Source organism: Sceloporus undulatus, chromosome 4 (genome assembly GCF_019175285.1).
Source record: "Sceloporus undulatus isolate JIND9_A2432 ecotype Alabama chromosome 4, SceUnd_v1.1, whole genome shotgun sequence".
Lineage (NCBI taxonomy): Eukaryota > Metazoa > Chordata > Lepidosauria > Squamata > Phrynosomatidae > Sceloporus > Sceloporus undulatus.
This window is the reverse complement of record NC_056525.1, coordinates 65,022,343-65,035,506: the sequence shown is the minus strand read 5'-3', so window position 1 is coordinate 65,035,506 and position 13,164 is coordinate 65,022,343. Positions and strand designations below refer to the sequence as shown.

At 40.1% G+C, this 13,164-nt stretch overlaps 1 protein-coding gene across 6 annotated transcripts in view; it reads left to right on the top strand.

Moving 5' to 3' along the window:
* The window catches only part of HMGA1 (high mobility group AT-hook 1), a 40,909-nt gene extending 29,775 nt beyond the window's left edge, over nt 1-11,134 (top strand). For all 6 annotated transcript variants that reach the window (XM_042461887.1, XM_042461886.1, XM_042461885.1 and 3 more), the window contains exons 4-5: nt 4,385-4,438; nt 9,801-11,134. In XM_042461887.1, coding sequence (XP_042317821.1) covers nt 4,385-4,438; nt 9,801-9,857 — 111 coding nt within the window. In that variant the 3' untranslated portion in view covers nt 9,858-11,134. The remainder of the gene's footprint in view (nt 1-4,384; nt 4,439-9,800) is intronic.
* Nucleotides 11,135-13,164: the final 2,030 nt, after the last annotated feature.

The window sequence follows — 13,164 nt, the reverse complement described above, 5'->3', positions numbered from 1 at the left end:
AGAGACCTAAGTCCTGCTTTGGGCTGTAGAGTCACTTAATATAGAGCCTTTTCTGTGACAGAGAAAATATTACGTTCACATTGTAGTGAAATCAATTCTCAGTGATGGATAAATATGGTCACACCTGCTGTGCACATATAGCACAGAAGCATTTAGAGCTGTTGCCCTGATAGTTGCCTACTGTTACTTGTAAGGATGTGTATGTTGTTCCAGAAGGGGCAAGCGGGGTCAGCCTTTGTTCCAGACCACTCATAGATTAAAATTAAAGCAGAATAACATAATATGGCTGCCTGAAAGGTAGGAATGATCTGGTGTATTGTAGCTGAAAGCTGGGACCAGTCAGGATACCAGGTATCAGTCGGGTCAATCCATGATTATAGAGGCCAAACCCATGCCCTCTTTATTAACCTCTTTCTAGTGCCCAGTGTATGCCACCATGCTGGGAGAGAAGGGTACAAAAGTTCCAAAAATAGGGTGTGCATGCATGTGTTCATGTTTTGAAAATATACGACTCATATCCTGCATACTCCTCTGAGTCACAGAGCCAGAGCCCAGATGGGTTCTTCTGAAAATGGATGTGATAGAGAGGGATGACAAGGGAGGGACCTGTGGCATTGACCCCAAAAGGCAAGAGGAAAGGCCAGTTGAACAAGACACTATTGCCAGCCCCATGTGTTCAAAGCACAGATGAGTCATATCCTATGATTGCAAGATTAATGTAGGATTCATGAGATTTGGCATGTTTTTAGTGTTTCCCTTTTAATGCATCTTTGTGTTTTTTGGTTTTTCATAGCAGCTGATTAACTATATATACACATACAATACACAGAGAGAGAGAAGTTTAGAATTTCACCATCATATAACTCTTAAACTTAACCTAAGCTTATGTCTCCATCAAAATTGGACTGTTTTAGTTTCATCGTTTCCTTCTTGCTTTACTGTGCTAACTGGATGTTGCAGGTTTTTTTTTTTTTTAAAGGAACAACTCAGAACAAGGAATACTAAAGGAGAATTGTATACCCTGGAAAGTAGCATTAGGGTGTGGTCTTGCACTAGTTCTGCTTGCAAATAGATAGTCTGCCCAGATACTGTAAATAATACTTTTTTTCATAAGACCATTAATTTTCACAAGTTAGTGAGCTAGCCCAAATAGCCAAATAACATGGATTCTAAAGGATAAGCCAACTGGAGACTTTTTGAAAGGTTGGAAGCCATTTATGGGAGGTTCTTTTAGCAGTAAGAAATCTAATAATGTAATACTGTATATACTCATGATAAGTCTAGAAATTTTAGTCCAAAATTGACCGAAAAAACTGAGTCGACCTATCCATAAGTTAGTGTAATTACTGCACTTTAACTCTTTAATTTAAAAGGAAACATCTTCTGGTAAAAAGCAAGAGTATAATCTGGCCTGAAAGTACTGATCCCCCTCTACTTTCACATCCATCTAACCTTTAGCGTGAGCACAAAAAGTTATGCCTCCTAGAATTTTGTAAATTCTTTGACATAATTTTCCTTTGCTTCATCCTTTACATCTTTTGTTACATACCCCAAAATTTTACCTTCGACTTATCCACGAGGATAAGTCCAAAATCCATAATTTTGGCCCCAAAACCTGCCCTTGACTTATACATGAGGTCAATTTATAATTAAGTATATGCAGTAATCTGAGGCTATGGTTATTAATAATTTTAATTGCCTTATTTAGTTGTATCTATAATGGTAGAATAAGTCCCCTCTATTTTTTCTTTTTCTTTTCATTACAGTCAAGCTTTGGGGCCTGAGCCTTATTGAGTATTAAGTCTTTCCCTTTTTTCCCCCCCTTCTTTCTTTCTTTCTGTTTTTTCCCTTTTCTTCTTATCTTTTTTTCCTTCTGTTTATCTTTGGTTGTGTATTATTTTGATTGTAAATTAGAGTGTACAAAAAATAATAATATAAAAATGGTTCTCACAATGCCACTTTATTATTATTATTATGTGTATCCTTTCCTTTTCCCAGATTGGGACTCAAAGAAGTTTACAATAATTAAAAAAAGAAAACAGTGTTAAAATCCACAAGGTACAAATGTTAAAACACAATTCAACAATAAAGACATGATTAAAACCAGATTAAAATATACAACATTAAACACACACACACTCCAACACAATTAGCAATAGCCAGTGTATTGTATAAGATGGGCCATATATACCCACTCATCAAATGCTTTCTGAAATAAAAAAATGCTTGTCTGAAAAAAGAAAGTAGAAAAGAAATGCATATATATTTGTGTTAAATAAGCAAAATTTGTGGTTTTGCTTCATTTGTAGTTGTCAGTTCTCCCTATTTAATACAAAGCCTTGCTTGCCAGGTGAAATGTAATGGTAAATCATTATCTGTACTAAATTGGAATTTTGTAGATTCAAGAAGGGAGGACAGCGCTGCTGAAGTTTTATTTAGTTTATAGCCAAATCCAGGTGGGGATTTGAAGTAGGGAAGTGAGAGCTCCAGAGACTTGCTTTTATGAATAAAAAATGAAGTCATTGAACCAAGAAGAGAAACCTTTGCAGAACTCCCTATTCATGCCAGAATTAGTTTCTTCCCTGAAATGGTGACCTTTAATCTAGGAGGGCTACTCCTAATCTAGTCCAAGTGGTCTGCAACCTCATCATTCTCAGTGAGAACATTGATTGGGGATTATAGTCAACATGTATGGGAGTCACTCAAGTAATGGAAAATGATACAGAATAACAGTTCTTTCTGGAAAGGGTGGCACCTCTTACCATTTCCATTCTGTTCCATTATACACTGCCATTTCCCCAAAACGGGAATTGTTGGCAGCCTAGAAATAGAAAGAATCACAGCTAAAATCATACAAAAAGAGTTTGAAACTCTCAATAGAATTAAAACCATTTAAAACACTGATTTAAAAGCAAAGGATAAAAGTAATACAGCACACTGAAAAAACATCTTTAAAAGCAGTCAGTTCCCGAAATCCTACTGGAATGAAAATATCTTCACCAGCTGACAGGACAATGAAGAAAGGGGTCAGCCTAGCCTCCCTAGAAAACAAGTTACAGAGTTTAGGAGGAGCCATGTAGAAATTCCTGTTTGCGGTGGTGGGATTAGGAAGAGCCTCCCCTGAAGATCTTCGCACTCACACAGACTCTATAGGTAGATAGTTTTCAGATAGTCTGCACCTGAGCCTATAAGGCTTTATATATCATAACCAGTGCTTTGAATTGTGCTGGGAAACAGACTGGCAGCCAGTAGAACTATTGCAACAAAGAAATCATGTTCTCCCTGTAATCAGCCACAGTTGACAATCTGTCTGCAGCTCTTTACACCCACCAAACACTCTGAGCACTCTTCAAAGTATATTACAGTAATCCAAATGAGATGTAATGGAAACATGTGCCGACATAGGCAGATCAGATGACCCTAAGAATAGGTACAGTTGGCACACTAGCTTTAATTGTGCAAGTACACTTCTAGCCATTGCCAAAACCTGAACCTGCATGTTCAGAGCTCAGTCAATGAGTACATCCAAGTTGCATTTTTTTTCACAGTATAACTCCATCTAGAAAAAATTGAATCCCTATTCTCTGATCTGACTGGTGACTGACCAGGAACACCTCTGTCTTGCCTGGAGTAAGCTTCAGCTTGTTTGGCCTGATCCAGTCCATGTTCCTGCTGACAAACACTAGTTTAGAATTGAAATAGTATGGATTGAATTGGGAAGATAAGAGGTGTCATCAGTATAATGCCAGCAACAGACCCCAAAATTCTAGACAATCTATCCCTGATGTATACGTATATGTCATGTATATGTTTCATGTATATGTCAAATAGCATGGGGGAACAAAACAAAACACTGTGGGATCCCCACAATCCAGTGGTGAAAGAGTCAAAGGAATCCTGCAGCACCACCTTCTAGGCTTGCCCTTCCAGAAAGAAATGGACCTGCTATAAAACAGTACCCCCAAGTTCCATCCTAGTGAGGGCTGCCAGGAAAAATATCATGGCAGTAGTATGAAAAGCCACTGAGAGGTGTAGTAGAACCAGTGGGGACAACCGTGTCCAGTTCTCAAAAAAGATCATCCAGTAAAGCAACCAAAGCCATTTTCTGCCCTATAACAGAGCCAGATGGAAATGGATCTCAAGAAACACTCTTGTCCAGTAACCCCTGGAACTAGAAGCCACCAAGAGAAATCTCTTATTCTCTGTATTTTTGCAATGATTGTCTTATTCTGTTTGTTTCCAGAGCTATCCAAGTATATGATCATCTTTTAATCAAAAAGCAGAAACCCCAAATACAAACATGTTTTAAATGGCTCTGGATTTGGAGTGGGTAGTGAAAGCTTGGTACATTCTCTTGGCTTAAAAGTTTTGTCTTTCTGTCCAGAAAGCTGCTGTAACATCATCTGGGAGGAAACCTCGAGGGCGACCCAAAAAAACAGTAAGTTTTTGTTCTTAATGACTAGCAACATTCCTCAGGGTATTTTTACTTGTACACACTGTGTGAAACAGAAGCTTTGTGCTTTGGTTACCTAATTTCTTTGTATTTCAACCTACTTGTGAACACTGCTCTTAGTAGACAGGACGAACTGTTTTAGGATCAAAAAGAGTAGATGTATTGAATGAACACCATGTTCTGAGTCTTTTGTCCAAGACTGAGCTTCTTCTGTGGTTCTTCCTCATGAATCTGGAATTTTGCAAACAAGTGGTTGCCTCTCGTTCTTTGCATTTTGCTGGTGTATCTGCTGAGATGGTTCTGAAATCATTTCAGATCCTGAAATGAAAGGGCTAATGGATTATCTTCTCTTTCTCATGGTTCTGACCCTCTTGTTTCAACAGAAGTACAGTAGTTCTGAGTGAGGCTGTAACTTACAAAGTTAAACTTCCTATAATAAATCCAGTTAAAAGTTTGAGAAACTGTCAGATACCCACCACGGTAGCACTCATAGTAATGCCTGATATGGAACAAACATGAATAATATTTATGCGTGGGAATGGGATGATGCTTGCCCAAAGGTGGTAGAAGAAGGAGTGCTGATTGTGGACCAACTGGAATTAATGTCCTATTGCAAATTTATGATACCTTTCATCTCAGAAAATATGGCATCCCTTTACATGGACCAATACACTAAAACTTAAAAAACATCTTTAACCTCTGCTTTGTTATGCCGTTTTTAAAATGTAATGGGGCTAAGACCCAAGCCACTATTTGTGTGGCTTTTGGTGGTCCTTTACTGTAACAGGTGGTGTGTTTTGCAACTGTACTAGAAGTTTGTATGTTGTCAAAGAACCAAGCAGCAAAACAGCAGTTAAGGGATGTTTTTCTGGAAGGTATTTATATAGTTCAGGAGAGCTTCTTATGTCTGGGTTTGGAAGCCCAGTGGGGTGTCTGCTGCCTGCCACAGGTATTCCTCGCTTTGAAAATTGCTTGGGTTTTCCTCTGTGGTTATGTTTGGTTTAAAGACTATCATGTTGTCATCTTCCCTATGCAGTGTTTCTATTTACAGTTTTTCCTGGTGTTCTCTTTCTTGCCCAGAAGTGAGTAATAGGAAGTGGCTTGTCCTCTGTTTGCTGGCTCACATTTGGTGTTACCATTGTGGCATTCTAGCATTCCTGCTGAGTGAGTTTCAGCCAGTTTCATCTGGTGTTGATTATTTACATCAGCCACAGCATTTCACAGCCCACTAAGGTGTTCTGGTCTGGATTCAGCAATTCACCAACAGACCTGGCTTTTTCCAATTAGCAATAGCACAGCATAGCAATAGCATTTATATTTCTATACCACTTATCAGTGAACTCCACACTCTCTAAGCGGTTTACAATCTATAAGTCAATTGCCCCCAACAAGCTGGGTACTCATTTTACCAACCTACGAAAGGATGGAAGGCTGAGTCAGCTTTAGTTCTTCTGGTGTTAAGGCAAGCGTGAGGCAGAACAATGTGATAAATAGGTGGAGGAACTGGGATTGGGGGTGTGTGCTAAAGGATATCTTTGTGAGCACTGTGCCATTCCCAAACCCCTTGTCTGAACTAAGCCCTAATGACTTAAAATACATCTTCTGGAGAAAGAAATCCAAATGTGAAGTGAGGAGAGAGATGGATACCATGAGGTTTAAGCTCCCTTTCCTGCAATATTCAGAGGGAAAAAATTAGGTTGGAGGAAGAGAATAGTTTGTCCCTTTCTAATACCCCAGTATAATCCCATTGCTATATAACTATACAGTGGTCACAGTTTGGTTTGCCAGATAGCCCTAACCATGGGTCCTCCAGCACTAATATGGCAGGGGGCAGCTTATGGAAGAGTGTTCCCTTTCTCCTTTTCCACTTCCGATCTCCTCTGAAAACAGCCTGAATTGCCTCAGTTCAGTTCCAGGCTGGATGAGGACCACTGAACAGAACTACTCCTGTGGGGGCTGGGGATAGACTGCAGTTTATCTCATATCCATAAGAGCAAGCTTAAAATACCCACTGACAAGTGTGCTTTGGTTGGTTGCTTGGTTTTGTGTGAGTACGAAACTTGCTGCTTTTTTCCATCCTAGCCAGAGCTTCAGAGGTGGCTGATGGCGCCACAGTACAAATCTGTCCCCAGCCAACAAAGTATGAACTGAATGTAGGGCAATCCTGCCAGAAGCGTCTGACTGGAAGGACTCCTAATAGGCAGCGGCAGCCTTCCAAAACATGGAACCAGATTTGCATCTCAGATTTTTCTTTGTTGTTCTCGTCTGTTTGTTTCGTGCTTGTAACACTGACACAGAACAATACAAACAAGAAAACGTGGCCTTTAATTTCTCAAAATAAGATTTTGGCAATAGGAGGAGGCTAAGTCTTAGATTCCTCTGCAATCACTACATTGTTACACTTTGAACAGTCTTTTATTTATGCTGCAGGGTATTTTAGTGAGTCTGATGGCCTTGCAATCACTGGCTGGCTGGACATCCTTTCTGTCCATAGCTGACACTTAACTGGAATGGCTAAAGAGGTACAGATAAGCTCACATATGTAGACAATACCGTAGTTTTTTTTTTCTTTCAGCCCCTTCTTACAAGACTGGTGAACAACAGAATTAGCCTTGCTGATCTCTCCAAGGCTGTAGGTGAGAAAGCAGTGGAGTTGGGGGGGGGGGGGTGAGCAACTTCAGCAGACACAAGGCTGATTTTCATGCCAGCAGATTTGTTGTAGAATCATAGAGATGGAAGAGACCACAAGGGCCATCCAGTCCAACCCTGTGCCATACAGGAACACACAATCAAATCATCTGATGTAGATGGACATAGATGTAGATAACAGCATCTCTCAGTTGGCTACATTTAGGGAAGTTTGCAGGGTTCAAAGACAAACCACAGTTCAGGGAGAGCTTCCAGTTACAATTTCCTGGATTTGATGGTTTGAAAGGAGTTTGTTGGATGACAGATTGCTGGTCCTAGAGTAGCAATGAAGTGGGGAGAGACCTTTTTAGGATAATTTTTCACATACCCCAAAAAACTGAGGTGTGGCGGTAAACACAGGACTGACAAAAAAGCTCCTGAAGGCTGCATTTAGACCATGGGTCACACAACACAGTAGAGCAAGGAACACATTTATTTGTGATAAGATAGTTTGGCAGAGCTCTTATTAATGGAAGTTTACATTAACAGCAGTAATTAAATTGCTAATAGCATGGAGTTATTTCGAATAACTATGATTGCGAGCATAATCTGAACTCCATTTCAACTACAGGCAGCCCAATAGCTTCATACAACTGTTCTAGCCATCTTCACAGGAGTTTGCCAAACTGAGCTAGGTTAGGGAAGTAGCTTGATTTAGTTGAAAGCTCTCCATTGAGCAAAGAGAGGATAAGTAGCACCAGTCATTTCCTTCCTTTGCCAAATCAAGTCTCCTGTCCTGGAACTTGCTGTACAGACTTGGCAGGCACATTCCACAGTGGCTTAAATGTATATTTTTATGAATGAAGCACAAGGAAGTGAAGGTTGCTGACTCACACACACACTCAGTCCTGACTCATCTCATTCTGACAGCATTTGTTTTTCTTTAAAGAGAGCAGGCAGGCGAGACCTCCTTGAAGCTCATAGACAAACAGTTGCCTTTTAGGCTTGGGAGGGGGTGGATGGAGGTAGCTTCTAATATTTGAGGTGGTGTTGGAAACAGTTTTTGAGTGATAGAAACAGTTCACAGAGGGAAAGAGAGCTTGGATCTTGAAGTTTCTTAATACTGGTGTCCCTCTTGTGGATTCTCAAATGTATGACAACTAAAACATGAAAAACATACCACTGTATATTTGGAGCTGTTCATGCCTATGGACAGAAGCCCCCTTCAATCTAGGTCAGGGGTAGGCAACCTTTTTGAGCCGGGGGCCGGGTTGCTGTCCCGCAGACAACTGGGGGGCCGAAGCCAAAAAATAAATAATTAAATTAAAAAAAAAATTAAATATATAAATAAACCAGGACAAATGTAGGACAAAAATTTCAAATGGAAGACACTTTTTAAAAAAAATTGGAGGACACGTGAAAAAAATTGCTGATTTTTTAAAAAAATGTTAATATAAATGCATGTTTCCGAGGCTTCTATAGACAATTGCCCCCCAAAGGCCCCAACAGCAATCGGTGGCAGGACCAGGCCGGGGGCCGGTCCCAAGGCCTTGCCGGGCCGCATCCAACCCGTGGGCCGCAAGTTGCCTACCCCTGATCTAGGTCCTCAACACACATTGAATTACAACTCTGATTATCCCCAGCCAACATGGATGGTATCCTGATCATTTGTAGATGTTTGTCTTACATGGCTGCTTTGGCAAGGGATAAGACTTGCTCTCGCTTTTTGCCAAAACCTGATTCCATCATTCATCACAATGGGGATCTGCCCGTTTCTGCCCATCTCTAAATGTTCTGAAACTATAGAGTTTTATTACAGGTATTTTCTAGGAGGAGGCTGCAGGATGGATTTGGAAATCTACTAACCTCTCTTGAAGGAAGAAGAGACCAGAAAAGTAAAGGAGGCAGCCAGCTGAATATTTATGCTGGCTTCACGTAAAAGGCTTGGTGAAGAAAAAAATTACGGGAGTTGTGTGAACTTAGGTTTCCCCTTTGAGTATATTCAGAGGACCTTACGTGGGCTAGAGTGCAATTAGTTGTCCCCAGGGCTGCAGAGTCAGTCCACTAACCCTTTAACTCTTTCTCATATATTTGTCTGCTGTCCAACTCCTTCATAAGTGGCAAATGTGTATTAACTAGTAATATCCAATTTACTGTACTAAAATGATAGCATAAGGCATTTCATCACCACCACATTAATCATCAGCCTACTTAGATTGTTGGTGATCAACCTGTTTATCCCAGATTGGCCTTTTTAGTCACCAACGTGCTTGTACAAAGCGCGGGATGAGTCCTTCCTGAATCTTCGTTCGTGAAGCAAAGCCAGAGGGGACTTAGATTGTTACAAAATAAAATATACTTATTTGATTAAAATTTCTGAACAAGAAAACCTTCCTAAGTTCCTCTGGAAGTAAAATAGGTAGCAAATTAGGAATTTAATATTATATGTTTTTATTTTGAAGCCAGAGTCGGAGGCGGTACATTTCTACAGACCTCACAGCCCCAGTTGGCCCTGCATTGACTGATATCTCAGTAGAATCTTAAGTTGTAAAAGCAGTAATTTTGCATTTATTAATATTTATTTGAAAATATGTGGTATGATCAATTACACATCCATGGCAAGTTGCAGGCATAACTGTCTCACAGGAATCAACTGTCTTAAACCAAGTACAGTATAACTCCATCTGGTATTTTCCCAATCAATTCTCTTCCTATGCAGGAAAAGGATGAAGAAGAGGTCAACATTTCCCAGGAGTCATCGGAAGAGGAGCAGTGAAAAGAGCCAACTGATTCTACCTCACAGTTCATCTTTCCTATTTCTTGTCACGTTCTGGGACTGAGGAAGGAACAAAGAATTTTCACCCCTTTCCTGACTCTCACCTGCCCAATGTCCTGGCAGCCAAAACAGCAACACTGGAGTACAGTGTAAAACAAATCAGCCATCACCTTGATGTGTAATGTTTAATGGGAGAACCAAGTGTTTTGTTTCCCCTTCTCATTTGACAGGGTTAAAATTTTAGCCTACCACTTCATATAGTTCTACAATATATCAGTTTGGTTTTTGTTTTTAGTCTTGTCTCTTTGGTACACTCCTTGTTGAGAAAGGGGTATATAAATCTTTATAGTAGTTCCTTATTCATGTTGAGTGGACAACCTGCTGTTTTTTCCCTCATACCAGCCAATACCTCTACTTTAGAGAGACTATACCATCCTCCAAAAGGATATTTGGCACTGGCAGAAAGTTACACCATAGAGGACAATTGGGAATCTTCCTTTTTCTGGAAAATAAGTATAGTAGGAAAAGCCACAGCATTGAAGAAGAGCAAGATAGTAAAATGTGCCTATTGTAAGCCGTTTGGCTGGATCCTGATTTCAAAGGATGCTACCTTGCTTTTTACACTCCACTTCTTATGGTTCAAGAACTACAAGGCTTCTATACAGTAGGCCTGTGCATTCTTGTTGACAGCGTGCACCCCAGATACAAATAGCTGCCTTGGAGCAAGTGTTGCCATAGGCAGTGGGAGTGGTTTTTTTTCACTGACCACACAAAAGTTCTTCCCATTGTAACCCCAGCTGCCAGTGCCCAGGTATGAGAGATTTGCGGGTGGAATCTACAACTAAATTTTCTTTTCCTTCGGTGCTCAGTCATTCTGCACAGAAAGTCCTGCTGGATCCTCTTTGAAATTAGACCAGACATTTCCAAGACCACCAAAAGCAGGATGGCAATTCCACCCCAGGCTCTCTCTGGGTTTGGTGATTTTTCTGCATTGGAATAGCACAAAGTGTTTTAGCTACAGTTGTCTTTTCAAAACATGTCTTTCAAGGTTTTTTCTTTTTCCTTAATTCACAACTACCTCTGGATAATTTTAAGTTTCATTCTCTTAAAACATGGAGTTGCTGCTGTTTGTTGTTGCTGCTGCTGTACTGGTTACCAAGTTTTATTATTCCAACAGGTTCTGTCTGGTTTCTTTCTCTGGAACTGACATTTTACATTATAGAAAGTTTAGAGTTGATTTTGAAAACTATTGTTCTATTAAAAAGGGATAAAATCTTCTATTTGTCAGACTGATGAGTGTTTGGGGAGAGGGAGGTTCTTTGAAGATTAGCATCATTTCCAAGAGTCATCAATTGGCATATACTTCTGAAAATGAAGATGAAAATTCTTGTAAGCCCCATGTTCATACCACCTTTGTTTATTTTTTTAAAGAGTGATGGACTAGTTGAGATTAGATTGGTTAGTTTTTAGTGAGGGCCACCTTTTAAAGATGGCTTCCAGACAGAGGGCATGGCAAGTGTTTAAACTTGATCAATAATACTCAGTAGCTACAAACCATGTTGGTGGATGTGTCTGTTTCAGTTCAACATGAGAGCCTAGCACCATCACCATGAGTGGCACTAGTACAGTGGACCCTTGGTATCCACTGGGGTTTGGTTCCAGGATCCCCGTGGATACTAAAATACATGAATGCTTAAAAACCATAAAATACAGTGGCATAGTAAAATGGTGTCCTTTATACAAAATGGCAAAATCAAGGTATGCTTTATGAAATGTATACAGTGGTACCTCGGGATACGAAATGCGCGGGTTACGAAATTTCCGGGATACGAAAAAGTTGGATTGGCAAAAACTATTTCGGGTTACGAAATTCATTTCGGCGCGAAATTCAAATGCTATAGGCTTCCAGCGCTAACGGAAAGCTATTTCGGGTTACGAAATTTTCGCGTTACGAAGGGAATGGCGGAACGAATTAATTTCGTAACCCGAGGCACCACTGTATTTAAAAAAAAAATCAAGCCACGGATGGCTGAATCTGTGGATACAGAGGCCCAACTGTATATTAAATACTTGCTTGTTTAGTGCTACAGTTGCACACAGAAGCTGCTGACTGGAAAGAGCTTCAAATTCAGCATCATCCTATCCACGGGGTCTATCCATTAATAACTTCTCTTAAAAGCAGAAGATGATTAAGAGAACCTTCTTGGATTGCTTCATAATTGCTAGAGAGATGGTCTTCCTCCAGCTAAGACAAATTAAGTGGCTCTGATTGTTATGCTTTAAAACGCTTACTCTTGCAACAGTGTACAGCTTTCAAAGCCAGGAGAGCAAAATTTGCACAGTGTCTGAACAAATAACATCTTCATTTTAGAGGATGAGGATCAATGTGGTTGAACTATATGGTCAACATGAAGTTGAAGGGGATACTAACTATTACTTGCAATTAGCAGGTTATCTGTCCTTATCAGGGACGCAGCAAGAAATGCAATCTTTATTCCCGTCTCAAGTTGGATGTCTTTTCACTATCCTACTTGATCATCATTGCTCAGTGAAGTGAACCATGGGTCTGAAAGCAGTTGAGTTTTGTACTGAAATTGCCTCCAAAACTACTATGCAAGAGAAGATGGGTGGAGAAAAATGTGGTGATGATTTGTAGGGTGTTGTGTTAATCTCTGATCCATCTCTAAAGATTCCTTGATCTCCTACTTGCAGATTACTTTACTTGAATAAAACAATTCATTTTTCAATACTTCCATTCTACATTTTGTTCAAGGAGCACCTGGAACTGTGGTCGTATCAGCTGTCATCAGTGAGCACTCATGCACAGAGCAGACCAGATTAGGCATCAATACTCTAAACATTGTCCTCAATAGGCATAAAGAGCAATTACATGTTGTTCCTTCGAACTTTTTCCATTGCTCCATAATTTAACATAGTTGAACTGCCTTTTGCATTACCGCATGTAACTGAGGGTAAGTAAGTCTTAAACAGGCCAATTCATGTCCCAGGCATGTATGTCACCAGTTCCCTCTAAAACCCATTACAGGCAGAGGATATTTTATTCATCTAATGCCTCTTTTTCACTGAAAACTTTTCTCCTGCTCTCTCCTTGGAACAGTCTGGAAATAAAACCATCATCCATATAGAAAAAGTGCTCTGAAGCAGTCTTTGAGGGAGAGGAATGCAGGCCATGGAAGGCATAAAATAGTTGTATAGAAGAGGATGTTATGGCAGCAACAGTTTATTGTGTCTGCAGTGGCATGTAGTAGCACAGCAGCTAAGTGCTTTTGGCTGAGATTCATCACTA